The sequence below is a fragment of the Podarcis filfolensis genome (assembly GCF_964270895.1).
Source record: "Podarcis filfolensis genome assembly, chromosome: W".
Taxonomy (NCBI): domain Eukaryota; kingdom Metazoa; phylum Chordata; class Lepidosauria; order Squamata; family Lacertidae; genus Podarcis; species Podarcis filfolensis.
In genome coordinates this window covers 10,853,732-10,872,523 of record NC_139619.1, presented here as the reverse complement: position 1 = coordinate 10,872,523, position 18,792 = coordinate 10,853,732, and the positions used below count along the sequence as shown (strand labels likewise).

General features: G+C 44.3%; 1 protein-coding gene across 1 annotated transcript in view; it reads left to right on the top strand.

Annotated features, from left to right (window-relative positions):
* Positions 1–8,832: 8,832 nt before the first annotated feature.
* The window catches only part of LOC310753761 (inositol polyphosphate 5-phosphatase OCRL-like), a gene marked incomplete at both ends in the record, with an annotated part of 531,526 nt that continues 521,566 nt past the window's right edge, over positions 8,833–18,792 (top strand). Inside the window, 6 exon segments of the mRNA XM_083595104.1 lie at positions 8,833–8,925; positions 9,167–9,205; positions 9,930–10,029; positions 10,137–10,387; positions 11,834–11,887; positions 17,998–18,101. Coding sequence (XP_083451230.1) covers positions 8,833–8,925; positions 9,167–9,205; positions 9,930–10,029; positions 10,137–10,387; positions 11,834–11,887; positions 17,998–18,101 — 641 coding nt within the window.

Here is an 18,792-nt window from a genome sequence, read left to right as displayed (position 1 = left end):
ACTAGACAGGCTGTATTTCTGTGCTGTTTTCAGAGTGGGGAATGCCCATTCCTTCATGGCCAGCATGGAAACACAGAAGGCTAGCCATTTAGGAGGTTTGCAAAGAGGACAAGGGTGTTACGGGGTAATCTTCTAGCAAACAAGCTTGGCACAGCAGATCTGAGAGGTGGTTTTCTGCTCCCGGAAAGCCAGCCTGGAAACCAGGTTGCCAGGTGAAGGAAGAATGAAGACATCAACCAACTCACTTGCCTTCAAAGAATTTCTGGTTGCCTGTGGCTACTGGGATAGTGCTTAGACATCAGGCTGGCTGACACATCTTAAAAAATACAAGGAAAAAGCTTTTTCTCTTTCATTAGCAAAGCTCCTTTGGGGCCCAGAATAGCTAAGCTAAGGAAGAAGTGGCTGGTATTACTTGTTAGTTCTTGGTCCTGATCTTGCCTGCCCTTGTAATCCTACCTGCCACACACTCCTGTTGTCTTTGCATATTTAACCAGCACGTCTGTTCCGATTGGAGTCCTATTCCTGCAGTTCCACATCCTTCTCTTTGGCACTTGGTGTGGGTCATCCTTATAATGCTAAGCTTACTACTTCACACAAGGTTTTTGAGTTTTTGCTTTGGTTATTTCCTCGTACTGTTAGTAGTAAGGTCAAGGTAAAGGGACCCCTGAACGGAGGACTTCCGGGTTAGCGCCATCGGCAATGGCGGAGTTCCTCTGACCGAGAGGAACCCGCTCCGCGAAAATCGGGTCTTGCCGCCGCAGCAAAGGCGGAGACCCTTTAAAAATCCCAGGTGGAGGAAGCCTGGGAACGTGGGATTCGGCTGACACCAGGAGCGCCTCCCCTACTCGCAGGGAAACCCCTTTTTCGGGGATCCGATGCGACGTGGGGTGAGCGGCGCGGTGTTTTGAATCGACCGCTATTTTTACGGAGTGAAGCCGCACAGTCGTTGCCGGAGAGCGCTGACTTTTTCAGGTGGACAATTGGACTCTAAACAAGTACCCATTTGTAGAACGGAAAATTGGATTAAGAAACATTTTAATTTGGCACTGAAGCGGGAAGGTTCTAAACAGGAAGTCCACCTTCCGCTTTTGTAAATAGACTAAAGCAAAAATTCTGCAAGCTAAAGCCTGGAAAGTCGTATATAAAGGTCTAAATTTCCTTTGGTTTTAACCACCAAAACCCCTCTTGGAAGCAGGAGAAAAGAGGGGGGATTTTGATTGTCCAAGACTGCAGGAGAGAGAGTTAAGAAAGATAAATTTCCACCGTCTCAAACCTGGGAACGGGGTGTCAGAGACAGAAATTTTTTGGGAAGTTCATTGACTGTGAATGGAACGTTTTTTGACAGATAGCTAATGAAGAGAAACAAATTGCTTCCAATGTTGCCTTTTGCATCTTAAAGAAACAAAAAAATTGAAAAATGAAAGTAATTTTCTTTTGTTGGACCTGCTTTCAAAAGATGGATACAAATAGAAATTGTCTCCTCTAGAGGGAGCTTGTTAAATTGTTGCTGGAGTCGATCTGGGGATTTCACAGCTGTGGAGATTAGGATCGTGGGATCAGACTCTGACCTTGAATAAAAATGTGTTTAGAAGAAGTTTTGGTGCTTGCTTTTTGCAAGACAAGTGCTTTGTTGGACCAGATGCATGAGAAGATGGATTTGATGACTGTTGCAGTCAAAAACTTTGGACAAACAGCGAATACTTATATAGAAACCATTCAGGAACCAACCCAGGAACCTGTTTTGACAGGGCAAGTGCAAATGCAGAAGACAATGGAGGAGGTTGCTGTCGAACCTCAAGTAACACAAATGGAGACTTCCGGTCGGCGCCAGCGTCTTATGGCCGCCTCCCGTTGAGCTCCGCTCAGGGAGGCTGCTTCGCGAGTTCGGGTCTGACCGCTACGGCGAAGCGGGGACCCCTAAAATCTCAGGCGCGGAAGCCTGAGAGCAAGGAGGCTCGGTGGGCACCTTAAGCGCCCCCCCTCACTGCAAAGGAGCCTTTTTAAAGGCTCCGGAGCGGCATCGGGGAGCACAGTGCTGAGAGCCGCTACCCAGCCCGCGGAGTGAAGCCGCGTCGCCATTGACGGAGAGCGCCGATTCCTTCCTGACATTTGGAATTTAATTGGACTATCCGTGAGTAAGACTGAACAACAACTTTAAAAGAAAATATCTAGAAATTGGCTGAAAACGGAGAAGGCAAAAAATAAGGAAGTCTGCCTTCCTCGGACTGCACGTAACTAAAGCAACGAAATAGGAAGCTGCAATTTGACAGGAAGCAGCTTTAAAATTGACGGACTCAGATATTGGACTCAAATCCCCCCCTTAGCAGGCAGGGGCAGGGGGGGAAGATATGTGATTTGATTTACCTGCATGGAAGAAGCATAGAAGGGGAAATTTCTGCCGTTTTGAACCCTTGGGGAGGACTGCTTGGAAAGTGAGTCACCGGGATTGAGAGCTGTCATCAGAGACTTGCTACAAAGTTGGTGCTTTGCCTTTTTACAATAAGTAAAGACCCTACTTGCCACAAGTTTGGCACTTTGGAAAGATACAATTTGATACTACTTGGAAAATATTGGACAATTGGTTGTTACTTTTGTTACCTCTGAAGGGAACTTTTGTTTCTTTGTACTTGGAACTTTGAACTGCTCCCTCTAGAGGCTGCAGGAAAATAGTTATTATTTTTACTGTAAGGAACAGGCTTGTGGAATTTTCCATCTGAAAGTAATTCCCGTGGGAACGACCTTGGGATATGAGTGGCCCAACAGAAGAGAGAATAACAAGAGCTAAGAGTAAAGTTGAACACAAAAGAAGGGGCTCAATTACAAATCCAACTGCAGCTGCTACAACCCTCTCCATGGATGCAGTGACAGTAACAAAGGCATTAGTTAAAATAAATGAAACTCTGGAAGTGCTCACAAAGCAGAGCACTGAAAATTCCAAACAGCTGACTGAATTATCAACAAAATTGGACTTGAATACAGAGACAATAAATAAATTAGTCCAAGAAAATGAGATAACTAGAAAGGTTGCAGAGGAGGCAAAAACCTCTGCAGAGGAGGCAAAAACTTCTGCAGGAACTGCACAGGAAAAGTTAGTACCAGTCTGTAAAAAGCTGGAAGAACATGATGCGGCCCTGTCTTTATTGGAACTACAGAGGAAAAGTAGAAATTTGAGATTAAGATTGATCCCAGAAAGTGAAAAGGACAATTTGATAGAATATCTTACAAAAGAATTTCTGGAATTTTGGCAGGACAGCTTGAAAGAGGAGGAATTCAAGATAACAACTGCTTTCAGACTGGGTAGGAGACAGAACAGAAAGAGCCCAAGAGACTGCTTGATAACTCTGAGATCTCAGGAGGAGAGAGATAAGATATTAAATTTACATTTTCAAAGAGCCCTTGAGATTGAAGACTCTCGTGTGCAGATTTTTAAAGATATTCCTAAATATATCTTGGAAGTGAGGACCTACTACAAGGATTTGGTCACCCTATTGAGAAAGAACAACATACCATTCAGATGGGAGTTCCCACAAGGCCTGTCTTTCAACTATAAAGGAAAGAAAATCAAGATAAAAACAGTGCAAGATAAAGAACAATTTTTGACAAGGAAGGAGGAGGACCTTTTGAAGGAAACGGTGGAACCTACGGACCTAGAAGATTTACCAGACATTTCAAACCTATCCTTTGGGACTAAAACACCAACAGAAGAAGATCTGCTTGGAGCAGCTGGAGGAGTAACTAAGTAAACAACAAGATGTCTCTGCAAATTTTAAGTTGGAATTGTAATGGACTCAATCTTCCCAGGAAAAGACGGGAGGTTTTCCATATTTTAAAAAAAGAACAATTGGACTTGATTTGCTTACAAGAAACCCACGTGACTAGAGTACACCGAAAATTACTTATTAACAAAAGATTAGGACAAGAATTTATTTCATCGGATAAAGTGAAGAAAAGAGGAGTGGTGATTTATGCAAAGGAAAAGTTGGCCCCTAAATTAATATTTAAAGATGAACAAGGAAGATATTTGGCAATTGAAATTCAAGTTCAAGGAGAAAAATTATTGATAATAGGAGTTTATGCACCGAATGAAGGGAAGTCAGAATTTTTTAAGAAATTGCATGAGACATTAATGGACTTTTTGGACTATAATGTAATTTTAATGGGAGACATGAATGGAGTGGTCTCTACAAATATGGATAAAGCACAAAGACAGGTGATTTCTAAAGATGGGAGACTACCTAAGACCTTTTTCGAAATGACTGACAATATGAACCTGATTGACATTTGGAGAACAAGGAACCCTCTTGAGAGAGAGGGAACTTTCTTTTCTGAGGCAAAAATGACTTGGACTAGAATTGACCAAATATGGGTAACTAGTGGGATGGCATCAAAGATTAAGAAAGTGGAAATCTGCCCAAAGACTTGCTCCGACCATAATGCTGTAAAGATGGAGATGAACCCAACAACAGCTGGTTCCTTTAGATGGAGGATGAATGACTCCCTGTTTAGAGATGAAGAGGTGTATAAAAAGGCCCAGAAAGAGGTAAAGGACTACTTTGAGATAAATCTGAGAACAAAAGTGGAAAAAAGAGTAATTTGGGACGCAAGTAAAGCCGTCATGCGAGGATTTTTAATACAACAGAATGCCATAAAAAGGAAGAGACAGAATGAGAAGAAGGATAAGATCTTGGAAAAGATAAAAGAAGGAGAAAAAAGATTGAGATCTAAACCAAAGTTACATGAAATTTTGAGAGAAATTAAGTTCTACCAGAGACAATATATGGAACTGATGAATCAAGAGATAGAATGGAAAATAAAACAAATGAGACAAAAGACATTTGAATCGGCAGATAAATGTGGGAAAGTCCTGGCATGGCAACGGAAGAAGAGACAAAAACAGAATACGGTTACAAATCTAGAAGTGGAGGGAAAGAACATTTATAAACCAAATGAGATTAGAAATTGTTTTCAGAGTTATTTCAGGAGACTTTATGCACAAGGGCCGGTGAGTGAGAAAGAAATAGAAGAATTTCTTAAAAAATATGGATTACAAAAAATTTCCGAACAAAGTAAAGTGATTTTGAACCAGAAGATAACTGATCAAGAAATTGAGGGAGCCATTCAAAATATGCAATTGGGAAAATCTCCAGGACCAGATGGACTGACCTCCAGATACTACAAAGCCTTGAAAGAATGGCTTATACAACCGTTGAAGGAGGTCTGCAACGAAATTTTAGAGGGGAAGAAGGCACCTGAATCGTGGAAAGAAGCGTATATTACACTTATACCAAAGTCAGAGACTGAGAAGAACCAGGTCAAGAACTACCGCCCTATATCATTACTTAATGTGGATTACAAAATTTTTGCAGACATTTTGGCAAAAAGATTGAAGAGAGTTTTGGTGGGGGAGATTCATAAAGACCAAGCGGGCTTTCTTCCAGGAAGACATTTGTCAGACAATATGAGAAACATAATAGATATTATGGAGTTACTGGAAGTTAATATTAATACTAAGGCAGTATTGATATTTGTGGATGCGGAGAAAGCCTTTGACAATATTTCTTGGAGTTTTATGAAAAAGAATCTCCAAGGGATGGGGGTAGGCCAAGGTTTTGAGAATGGTATAGGTGCAATTTATTCTGAACAAAAAGCAAAATTGATTGTAAATAATGTGGTAACAGAAGAATTTGCTATTGAAAAAGGGACACGACAGGGGTGCCCAATATCCCCATTACTTTTTATATCTGTCTTGGAGGTCTTATTAAACATGATCAGAGGGGACCAGCTGGTTAAAGGGATTCAGGTCGGAGCTAAACAATATAAATTGAGAGCGTTTGCAGATGATCTAGTATTAACTCTACAAGAGCCAGACACTAGTACGAGAAGAGTTTTAGAGCTAATACAAGTATTTGGTCAAGTAGCAGGTTTTAAGTTGAACAAACAGAAAACGAAAGTATTGGATAAAAATCTAACAGTTGCTGAAAGAGAGAAGTTCCAGAGTGAAACTGGTTTAATGGTAGCAAAGAAAGTGAAATACCTGGGGATTAATTTGACATCTAAGAATGTGAACTTATTTAAAGATAATTATGAGAAATGTTGGGCAGAAGTTAAGAAAGATTTAGAAATATGGTCAAATTTGAGACTTTCCTTGTTAGGCCGAATCGCTGTTATTAAGATGAATGTCTTGCCGAGAATGTTGTTTTTGTTTCAAACATTGCAGATTGTGGACAAAATGGATTGTTTCAAGAGGTGGCAAAAAGACATATCTAGATTTGTCTGGCAGGGCAAAAAGCCCAGAATAAAATTTAAGATACTAACTGATGCAAAAGAAAGAGGGGGGTTTGCCCTGCCGGACTTAAAGCTGTATTATGAATCAGCGGCTTTTTGCTGGCTGAAAAGCTGGCTGCTTCTTGAAAACACAGACATTTTGGATTTGGAAGGGTTCAATAACAGATTTGGCTGGCATGCATATATATGGTATGACAAGGTTAAAACCCACCAAGGTTTCAAAAACCATATTGTTAGGAAAGCATTATATAATGTTTGGATTCGGTACAAAGACTTGTTGGAAAACAAAACCCCTAGGTGGCTGTCACCAATGGAAGCTAAGGAAGTGAAAAAACTTAATATGGAATCCAAATGGCCAAAATATTGGGAAATTATAGAACATGAGGAGGGAAAAGTGAAATTGCAGAGTTATGAGAAATTGAAGTCCAAAGTAAGAGACTGGCTTCATTATTACCAGATAAATGAAGTTTTCAAACAGGACAGGAAAATTGGCTTCCAGGTGGAGAGGTCAAAATTAGAAACAGAGCTTTTGGAACCCAATACTAAGAATCTGTCAAGAATGTATAACTTGCTGTTGAAATGGAATACACAGGATGAGATGGTTAAATCAGCTATGATTAAATGGGCACAAGACATTGGTCATGACATTATGTTTGCTGACTGGGAACAGTTATGGACTACCGGTATAAAGTTTACGGCATGTAATGCCTTAAGAGAGAACATTATGAAAATGATCTATAGGTGGTACATGACCCCAGTCAAGCTTGCAAAAATTTATCATACGCCCAATAATAAATGTTGGAAATGTAAGGAAACTGAAGGTACTTTTTACCACCTTTGGTGGACGTGCCCAAGGATCAAGGTCTTCTGGGAAATGATTTATAATGAAATGAAAAAGGTGCTTAAATGCACTTTCGTGAAGAAACCAGAAGCCTTCCTCCTGGGCATGGTAGGCCAATTGGTGTCAAGGAAAGATAGGACGTTCTTTATGTATGCTACAACAGCAGCAAGAGTACTCTTAGCAAAGTATTGGAAGACACAAGAGCTACCCACATTGGAAGAATGGCAGACCAAGGTGATAGACTACATGGGACTGGCTGAGATGACTGGCAGAATCCGTGACCAAGGGAAAGAGACGGTGGAAGAAGATTGGAAGAAATTTAAAGTTTATCTTAAGAACTGTTGTAAAATTAATGAGTGTTAAAATGTTATGGGTAATGCAAAATAGAATTGCAGTGACAAACAATTGGATATGAGAAAAAGGATTTAAAGAAAGTGCTATAAGTAACTGAAATTAGGGGTTGCTGGAAAGATTTAAAACAGGGATGCAGAAAGGGGAGGTATGGGGAAGTCGCTGAAAGAAGGTTTAAGGAAAAAAAGATCAAGAAATTATACGTGTTTGTATGTTTGTTTGTTTTTGTATTGTGTTGTATTGTCTTTTAATATGCGTTGAAAAACCAATAAAAAATTTATTAAAAAAAACAAAAACAAATGGAGAGACCCGAGGCCCTGCAGGAGCATAAGCCACTGTTCTTGAAGATTGAATCTGGAGTGGGCCAGGGGGGGTCTGGAGTTGTGGGGGCTCTTAATTTTGGAGGGACTTTGAAACATGCTTTTAAATACTTTCTGGACTACACTGCTGACTGGGGGGAATGGGACTGTGGGGAATGGGCTGATCTGCTGAGGGGAGATGGAGATATTTTCGGCTTGGAGTCTCCCCGAGACCTACTCCTCAATGAGAAAGATAAGAAACTAAGAAAGAGACCAACAAAAGACAAGGTAAAGTGCAGGTATAAACAAGAAGAAGATCTGCAGAAGGGACATGGAAAGGACTTAAGAGCCTCGGACATAAGATTACCAGGTTGATGGACTAGATGGAATGGACAGACTGTTAGTAGTACCCAGTGGCCATTTGTTTTTCATGTCTGCTTTTATGATATGTTTATCAGTATGTGGTTAGAAGCTTCAGATGCTACTGTTTTACAGAGGCTGTTTAGCTTGCTCTTTTTACCCCTTTACTAGACAGGCTGTATTTCTGTGCTGTTTTCAGAGTGGGGGATGCCCATTCCTTCATGGCCAGCATGGAAACACAGAAGGCTAGCCATTTAGGAGGTTTGCAAAGAGGACAAGGGTGTTACGGGGTAATCTTCTAGCAAACAAGCTTGGCACAGCAGATCTGAGAGGTGGTTTTCTGCTCCCGGAAAGCCAGCCTGGAAACCAGGTTGCCAGGTGAAGGAAGAATGAAGACATCAACCAACTCACTTGCCTTCAAAGAATTTCTGGTTGCCTGTGGCTACTGGGATAGTGCTTAGATATCAGGCTGGCTGACACATCTTAAAAAATACAAGGAAAAAGCTTTTTTTCTTTCATGAGCAAAGCTCCTTTGGGGCCCAGAATAGCTAAGCTGAGGAAGAAGTGGCTGGTATTACTTGTTTGTTCTTGGTCCTGATCTTGCCTGCCCTTGCACACTCCGGTTGTCTTTGCATATTTAACCAGCACGTCTGTTCCGATTGGAGTCCTATTCCTGCAGTTCCACATCCTTCTCTTTGGCACTTGGGCATTCAGTTCCAGGAGCTGGACCTGAGCACAGAGGCTTTCTTCTACTTGGACTCGACAAAGGAGCAAGAGTGGCTGACAGCTGTGGAAGAAAAAGAGTTTGGATTTGATATCCCGTCTTTCACTCCCCTTCAGGAGTCTCAAAGCGGCTAACAATCTCCTTTCCCTTCCTCCCCCACAACAAACACTCTTTGAGGTGAGTGGGGCTGAGAGACTTCAAAGAAGTGTGATTGGCCCAAGGTCACCCAGCAGCTGCATGTGGAGGAGCGGAGACGTGAACCCGGTTCCCCAGATTACGTGACTACCGCTCTTAACCACTACACCATTGGAAAAGGCTTTGCGTTCCAAATCCAAGTACAAGAAAGTAAGTCCAACCCCACCCATTTCTTCAGCAGCCAGACAGCTGTCAGGAGCTGGAGTGAGGAGGAGGAGGAGGAGGAGGAGGAGGAGGTCAGCAAGAAAAAACACCTGGTGTCAGTGGTGTTTTATTCAAAAGAAGCCAACATTCTTTATTCAAAGAAACCCAAACCGTGCAGGCCTCGTGATCACAGAAACCTTTCCCAACAGGTCTTGCCCCAGTGAGGTAGTTGTGAAGGCTGAAGGTTGCTACCCTCCCACCACTCTCTGAAGTCTCCTCCTCCCCCTGGTCCTTCCCAAGCAACCTGAGACTCTGACACCTTGCCTATCTTTGCTCCCTCCTCTTAATTTCTCTGTGTTCTGGGAGACCAGCAGGGAGGGGAGCTGATCGCAGCAGGATGGGGAGACCCCCTGGCTTCTTCAGCAGCCTGCCTGATCTCTGCCTCTTGACCCCCGCCTCCAGCCTCCACTTCTGCCTCGGATTCTGGACTGCTGTTTGCCACAGAATCTTCCTGCCCTCCTGCCTCTTCAGTTTCCAACACCTCCTCTTGCTCACAGTCTGCTCCCTCTTCTCCCTCTGACGACCCCCCACCAGTTCCCTGGCTCTGAGCCTTCTTCCCTTGGGGGATCCCCAATTGGTGCCACCTGCCACTCCTATCTGCATCCAGCCGGCCCAGGACAGCAAGCAATGAACAGAGCTGGTAGACATCCCAGTACCTTGCATCTTCTAGGTGCAGCTGGTGCTCATCTTTGTCAGGAAGGACCAGCTCAGCCGCATCAAGGAAGTGATGAGGGAGACAGTGGGCACAGGCATCATGGGGAAGATGGGGAGTAGACTCTGACAGCGGAATTCCCCCCGTCTATCTTTTTGTCTGTCTATCTGTTTTTCTAATCTCTGCCAACCAGTTTCCCCCTCTTTCCTGCTTGCTCACTAACAGCAATCTTTGCTCCGCCCCTGCAGGGTAACAAGGGGTGTGTGGCCGTGAGGCTTGTCTGCAACAATACCAGCTTCTGCATCATCAATTCCCACCTTGCTGCCCACGTGGAAGACTTTGGGCGCCGAAACGAGGATTACAAGGATATCTGTGCCCAGATGAGCTTCCTGCCCCCTGACCAGGGTCTGCCGCAGCTGACAATCATGAAACACGAGTGCGTTTCGAGGGCTTGGAGGGAGAGAGCCTTGGCTGATGTAACTTGTTGGTCTCCGCTATCTGGAGAAGCAAATTGAGTCACGTTTCTGTAACTTTCCTGCCTGTGTGTAGCTCAGGGTAGGCAGCATTTGTTGTTGTTTAGTCGTTTAGTCGTGTCCGCCTCTTCATGACCCCATGGACCAGAGCACGCCAGGCCCTCCTGTCTTCCACTGCCTCCCGCAGTTTGGTCAAACTCATGCTGGTAGCTTTGAGAACACTGTCCCACCATCTCATCCTCTGTCGTCCCCTTCTCCTTGTGCCCTCCATCTTTCCCAACATCAGAGTCTTTTCCAGGGAGTCTTCTCTTCTCATGAGGTGGCCAAAGTCTTGGAGCCTCAGCTTCACGATCTGTCCTTCCAGTGAGCACTCAGGGCTGATTTCCTTCAGAATGGATAGGTTTGATCTTCTTGCAGTCCATGGGACCCTCAAGAGTCTCCTCCAGCACCAGAATTCAAAAGCATCAATTCTTCGGTGATCAGCCTTCTTTATGGCAGGCAGCATAGTGCTCTCCAAATGTTGATAGACCAAAATTCCCATAATTGCTAAGAATTGGCCTTGCTGACTGGGGCTCATGAGAGTTCCACTTCAGCAACACCAGGAGGGTGCAGTGTCGGCGATCCCTGCTGCTGCAGCTGCACCACTAAGGTTTCTACTAGAGCAGCCAGTAGAGAGCAAGATAAACCGAGTGGCAGAGATGTATTAGATTAGATTATAGCAAATGTGGGCAACTTCTCCAGTGATCGGGGTGGGAGTTGCAGTTTGTTAAGGGCAGTAACGCAAAAGCAGAGCGGCCATTTTGCATGGAGAAGGTTCCCGGCTCAGTCACCAGTGTGTGCAGATCGGGCTGGGCATGATCTCTGCCTGAAAGCTGCTGCCAGTCCATGTAGTCCGTCCTGAGCTTGATGGGTCAATGGTCTGCCTCAATATAAGGTAGCTTCCTATGTTCCTGTGTACTACAGCAGGGTTTGGAGGGCCACAAGAGGCCTGCCCATGAATTCAAGAACCAGGGGAAATTCTAAAAGTCTTTGCTGAAAGGACATCAAAGCAGGGGCCAGGTGAACCTCTTTGGGAGATTATTCTGAAAGGTAGGGTGCCATGACTGAAAAGGCCCTGCCATGCTTGAAAGAGCAGGAGTTCCCTGGGAAAGGGCTGCCCCTGCTAAAGATTCTAGTCAGTGGAGAGGCAGTGCAAACATAAGTGGGCCTTCTTCTGGTACCCTTTTCCCAAACCTTGAAACACTTGAAAGGCCAAATGGGATGCTCTGAATTGGGCCTGGAAGCAGTTCAAGAGCCAGTCTAGTTCACAGAGCACTAGCCTAATATGATCATACTGCCCAATCCTAGTTATCAGTCTTACTACATATTGCAGGAAGTGGCAGCAGGCTGCCCCCCGCCCCCCGACCCCGTGAGCTAGCCTGTAGCTGTGGTTGCTTTGCTTTTTTCCAGCATTGTCATCTGATCACTAAAAATCAGCTTCAGAGACTTCTGACCTACGACCAGGTGAGAGACATCTTTGTGTTATATGTGGTGGTTTAGGATTTTGCCCTGTTTATTTCCTTTGTCTGGGATACCCCAGCCTAGGCTAGAGAAACCACTTTCAGGCAGTTAGGAGCAAAGTGTAGCTATAACATAGGATGACTGCGACTTCTACAAATCCTTTTTAAGGTTGCAGGTTTGTGCAACCTGAATTAGAAGCAAGTCCCAATTAAGTTGGAGGGTTGCCTTGGAATAAGTAGGACTGCTCTGCAATTTCCCAGTTAGAGGGCTTTCCTAGCTCAGCACACGCTCCAGATGTTGTTGGACTCCCATCAGCCCCAGCATAGCTGCTGTCCAGCAATATCTAAAGGTCTAAGGTTTCCTGCTCTAGGTTTTGCATCTGTCTGGAAAATCTGTGTTGCTCACATGTTCTTATCAGCAGAGACTTCCATTAAGTCCAATTAAATTGCTGGTGCTTTTTGTTTTACATTTTTCTCTCCAAGGTTTGTGTGTTCATCATGTTGACGACCTTTCTCCCACTTGGCATAAGGATCATTGGTATTTTGTGTTGAAACAGAGGCCTGATTGCTGCACCTTATGGTGGATTTAAACTCTGTGAGCGTAGTCTGTGGGAGCCAGAAAGCCCTGGCAAAGGTTTGTAGTGCCACCTGGTGTCTTGCTGACCCAGTGACCAGCATGTCTGTGCCTTACCATGTATTGGGATTGTATTGACCTTAAAAGGAGTTGTGTTTCCTCTGGGCAGTGATGACCCTATATGGTGTGGGTGGGTTTAAGACTTGGCCGGATGAGGTAACATGAGACACTGGCAAGCAGCCATGCGGCTGGAGAGAACAAAGGGTAATAAAGTGACCGGAGGAGAGGAGAAGATGTCTGAAAGAACTGCTCCTCAGTCCAAGGAAAAATACTAGCTCTCTGCGTCTTTATTTTATGCTGAATTGCGCCATTTGGAACAGCGGGACTGCTACAAGTGGTGCCCCGTGTGAGGCTGAATAAAAGATTACGACTGAGGTTTTTAAAAGAGAGCTAAGACGCAAGATTAAAGCAAACAGTCTGGGCCAGACTGTGAGAAGATTTTTGATCCAAGCAGTGGATATCATCGACTTACCTCGTCTGGCAAAGGTTTCAAGCGCTATTCATCTACGGATCCAAGGTTAGTCGATCCCTTAAATATTGATTTTAGAAAAATGGGCAGCTCTTTGTCTACTCCCCAACAGAAATTTTTAAAAGACTTAAAATTTCTCCTCTCCTGCAACAAATTGGAAGTTCCTGAGGGAGATTTGATACAGCTCATTCTGGCAATTGATGAACATTGCCCCTGGTTTCCTCAAGAAGGAACTTTGAAATTAAAACATTGGGATGAAATTGGAACATATTTTCATGGGCTTCCCAGCATTGGTGTTCGGAATTTAAATGCATGGTGCAAGGTTCGATATGCTATGGATTCTTTATCACCAAAAAATATCTCCATGGCTGCATTGCCAACACAAGCTTCAGCTTCCTTAATTCAGCCTGCTGTCCTGCCATGTGTTCCAGCCCTTGCTTTGCCTGCAGCCCCAGATCCCAAACCTCCAGACTGCAGTTCCTCACCAGAAGACCCAATCTTGCAAAAATACCGTGGTCTGGCTGGAAATGATCCTGCTCTTTCAGCAGCAGCAGAAGTAGCTACCCCATTGCAACGTGCAGTACTTGCCTGTAACTTAACTCAGGATACTATGGCATTCCCTGTTATTGTGCCACCTGCTGGTGCTGCAGCAGGAATTCAAGCCCAGCTTTTGGCTCCAGATGACATCAAGCTTTTGGCACGTACAGTTTTACCCCCATCAGCTGGTGTATTGTTTGCTCACGAATGGGAAATTGCCTGTGGTGCTTATGCTCCTGCTTTACTGAACCAAGCAAGAGGGAATAATCCTAATCTTACCCTCGCAGATGTGATGGATGCTATGATGGGGCGTGAGCCCTATGCTCAGGCTTCAGTACAAGCCACACTGCTGCAGATCTTATTGAGGGATACAGCTCTTGCTGCTAAACAAGCAATGAGAAAAATCCCAGAACCTAGAGAATCATATCCTTCCTTCATGGACAGGCTGATTACAGCAGTGAGTAGCCAAATTGAAAATCCTGAAGCCAAACAAATAATTATCAAACAATTGGCCTTTGAAAATGCCAATGAGGATTGTAAGGTTGCGTTGCGCCCGATAATACACCTTCCTGCCATTGATACAGCTACGATGCTACGCATTGGTCAGTCTGTTGGTACAGCCACCCACAAGGCTCATTTGCTGGCAGCAGCGCAAAATAAAAACCAGCCTGTAGCTATCAATACAGCATTTCCAGCGTGGCAAACCAAGATCACTGATACCTCAGTGTGGGTAGAACAGTGGCCTCCACCAAAAGAAAAAACCGCAGCAATGGCACCATCTCGTTTTTGAACAGCTTATTTCTGAACAATTGACTTTGGCCACATTGAATCATTTTCATCCCACTGGATCCAGCAGACAGGAACAGTTTGCTTTTACATTGCCAGTATATAACAATTTGCAATCCACCCAGTGATATCAGTGGATTGTTCTGCCACAACAGCATGCGGAACTCCCCTACACTTTGCCAAAATTTTGTGAATGAAGCATTGAAACCTTTCCGCATGCGCCACCTAGAGGTGCTGAACAAAAGCTGCATCTGGCAGTATTTGCTACACCATTGTTGTCAACAGAAAATTTATATGCTCAGATGGACAAGAAAAAAACTATCTCATTATAGAATGGTTACATTTACCTCATACCCCTTTGAAGAACATTTATTCAGCAAATGAATCCACATCAGACAATTGTTATCAAAGGACGTTCACGTGCTATAGCTTTGAGCAGTTTTGATGTTGCATCAATTTATATGCCATTTTCACAGACTGAACAGCAGCATTTATTGATCACAAATGCTGCCGTGCAAATTGTTTTGGCTGATTTTATAGGTCATCATTTTTAATCCTCCAAAGGATGACCGTTTGACATTTCTGACACAGGTCACTTATGTTTTGACTAACCCTTGTCTCTCACACATCTCCCCTCTGCACTAATCCTTTTCACGGATGGAACGAAAAATAGGGGGGTGGTGACATGGGAAGAGGGAGGAAAATGGAAAAGTTATTTACCTCTCCACAGTCTTCTGCCCAGCGAGCAGAGCTAGCGGCTGTGATTCTTGCCTTTCAATCCTTTCCTACTCAACCTTTCAATCTTATTGTGGATACTCAGTATGTATATCGCTTTTTGCTATTTTACCAATATCTTATATAACTCCTTCCTTGGATTCTGACTTGTTTTCCTTGTTTCTCACCCTGCAAGCCTTACTTCAGCACAGAGAGTTTCCTTATTATGTTGCACATCTTCGCTCCCACACATCACACCCAGGGTATTTAGCAGAGGGAAATTCAAGAGCATTTCTGCCTTTTCTCTCTTTTCTGATGCTATACTAGGTCATAACACCTTTGAACTCCCTGCGAAAGCATTGGCTAAGCAGTTTTCTATTCCTTTGGCCCAAGCTAGGGATATAGTTTCCCAATGTGCTTCTTGTTCTAAATCTCAGCTGGCCATTCCTTTTGATGCTGTCAATCCTAGGGGCACGTCTGCATTGGCGTGTTGGCAGATGGATGTCACACACACACCTGTGTTGGCTCCATTCTCCAAGGTTCACCTCACGGTGGACACCCACTCTGGATTCATATGGCTACGCCCATGAGGGGGGAAACAGCTCGACATGTCATTCAGCACACTATCCGCTGTTTCTAAGTCATGGGTAAACCTACGCGTATCAAAACTGATAATGGTCCAGCATATATTTCTAAAACATTTTCGGAATTTTGTATGTTGTGGAATGTGAAATTAACTCATGGTATACACTTTAACTCCATAGGGCAAGCAGCTGTTGCCTGAATCCTACACTGGCTGACAATATCCACTGCTCAGCCACTCTCGAACTATAAGAACAGCGTTGTTGAAAAAGACTTTTAAGGGTGAAAATTATCATAAGATATGGAGGAATAATATTTTTGTACAAGTTATGATTAAGTTTACTAGTCTATTGCATGCTTCTAAATGTTGGGTATGTATGCCTGCCCCCATTTGTTTTCAAATTAAAGAGGGAAAGAATCATGGGGCATATATCCAAACTGTCAATATACATTGAAATTCATGTTTAATAGCTCTTGTTCTCTTACAGGAACATACAGTGACCAATCTCAGTGCTATAGAAACGATACCAGTGCATGGCTAATAAACTAGAAAGGAAGCCTACCATGCAGCATGGAATCAGAATTCTTACATTCTTAGCTTCCGGATGGAAGTTGGCTTCGACATTTATTGATTATAGTGATTATTATAGTAGTTAATTGCATTAATTTGTGTTGCTATATACAATGTATTCCTTCTTTAATTTCTGTATGTACTGCATGGTTCTCCAGTCCACGGCCCGCTTCCGGTGTCAAAAGAGTCGCTTATCTCGCTCGACAAAGCCATTGGTACTGATATATATGATTATGATTAAAATATAAAGAAAGAGGGCATGTGGGAGCCAGAAAGCCCTGGCAAAGGTTTGTAGTGCCACCTGGTGTCTTGCTGACCCAGTGACCAGCATGTCTGTGCCTTACCATGTATTGGGATTGTATTGACCTTAAAAGGAGTTGTGTTTCCTCTGGGCAGTGATGACCCTATATGGTGTGGGTGGGTTTAAGACTTGGCCGGATGAGGTAACATGAGACACTGGCAAGCAGCCATGCGGCTGGAGAGAACAAAGGGTAATAAAGTGACCGGAGGAGAGGAGAAGATGTCTGAAAGAACTGCTCCTCAGTCCAAGGAAAAATACTAGCTCTCTGCGTCTTTATTTTATGCTGAATTGCGCCATTTGGAACAGCGGGACTGCTACAGTAGTCATGCCTTAGCTCTTTGAGAAGGATGCTGCAAGGAAGGCAAGGGGGGGCAGCCTCAGACTTCCAACATATGCAAAACCATCATAAAACATTAAAAACTTCCCTAAAGGCTGTATAGTTACTTATCTCCTTGACATCTGACGAGAGGGTTTCCCACAGGGCAGGTGCCACTACTCAGAAGGCCCTCTGCCTGGTTCCCTGTAACTTCGCTTCTCACAGTGAGGAAACCGCCAGAAGGCCCTCGGTGCTGGACCCTGATGCCTGGGCTGAACAATGGGGATGGAGACACTCTTTCAGGGCTGAGGCCATTTAGGGCTTTAAAGGATGCAAAAGGATGGTTTTGCAGTTGCTCCTAGTGTTGGGGTGTATTCTCGTGGTTGTTAACAGTTTGTATGGATTATTGGTACATATAACATTGCATATTGTAGGTATGGCTAACCTGTGGTCTGCCAGATGTTACTGAGCTGCAGTTCCTGTTGGCTCCAACCATCATGGCCAGTAATTAGGGATGATGGGAATTGTAGTTCTTCAGCATTGTGAGGGCCACGTGTCTGCTACTCCTGAGTTAGAGGATTTTCCTGTCGTGTGATGCAGCAAAGTAATTTAAGATGACATAGGGCAAAAATGCACAAGCATCCTGTACCTTTAAGAATTGTGTATAAGATAGGATTTCAGCAGGTATACCGCTTTTTTTCCACCTGGCTAACCTACTAGTAGGGACGCGGGTGGCGCTGTGGGTTAAACCACAGAGCCTAAGGCTTGATGATCAGAAGGTTGGCGGTTCGAATCCCCGCGACGGAGTGAGCTCCCGTTGCTCGGTCCCTACTCCTGCCAACCTAGCGGTTCGAAAGCACATCAAAGTGCAAGTAGATCAATAGGTACCGCTCCGGCAGGAAGGTAAATGCCGTTTCTGTGTGCTGCTCTGGTTCACCAGAAGCGGCTTAGTCATGCTGGCCACATGACCCGGAAGCTGTATGCTGGCTCCCTCGGCCAATAAAGCGAGATGGGTGCCACAACCCCAGAGTCGGTCACGACTGGACCTAATGGTCAGGGGTCCCTTTACCTTTAACTTTAACTTTAACCTACTAGTACTTCACCTTGGTCTTCCAGCACAACAGTGGCTGTTAATAGACTCCATTGTCAGGCAACAGGGGGTCTTTTGCTTCTCTGCTGATAAGCGATTTCTTTTTGGCTTTAGCTAAACATTCAGCGTACCCAAAAGACAGCTTTTGCTGATTTCACAGAGGGAGAGATCAAGTTCATCCCGACGTACAAATTTGACTCTAAAACAGATCCTGCTTGATAGTTGAGCCTTTGTAAGTAAGTCCTCTCAATCATTCTTCTGCAAGGCTTGTTTGTTTTTCCTAGTTTGCTGAGATGCTAGTAGGGTCCTGCCTTTCCATCCTCCTGAGCAGGCTAGTAAAAAATGGCTTTCTGCTAAGCAAGCTGTTGGAGGAGGGCTAGAGTTGAGGGCTGGACGGATTTCCTTTCCTCTACAGCCAGAATGGACACCAAGCCACGGAGGAAGAGAGAGATCCAGCTCTCCTTCACCTGCTCACTTTGCTTGCATGGAATTCCGGGTTGCCAAAGGCTGCTAGGCGAGTTGTGAAATGCAAGGCTGTGATATGTTGTCTTCCTCAAGCCATCCCTGCTCTGGAAATGTTTTGGCTCCTTTTCCCCACATTTGTCCTGATAACCAGCATCCTCTGTTTCATGGCGTGTATAAGCGGTGTTGCAGTTCCTTGAAAGGTGCAACAGGCTGAATGAGAATCCTCTTTGTGTCAAGGAAGTCTGGGAATTAGACTTGGTGCTCTCTCAAGATGAGTCTGCCAGGGCATAAGAGCATGAGAGCAGCCCTGCTGGATCAGGCCATTGGTCCATCTGGCCCAGCATCCTGTTCTCACATTGGCCAATGAGATGCCTCTTGGGGAGCCCACAAACAGGACCTGGGTGCAACAGCACGCTCCCCTCCTCCAAGCCATACTGCTTCTCT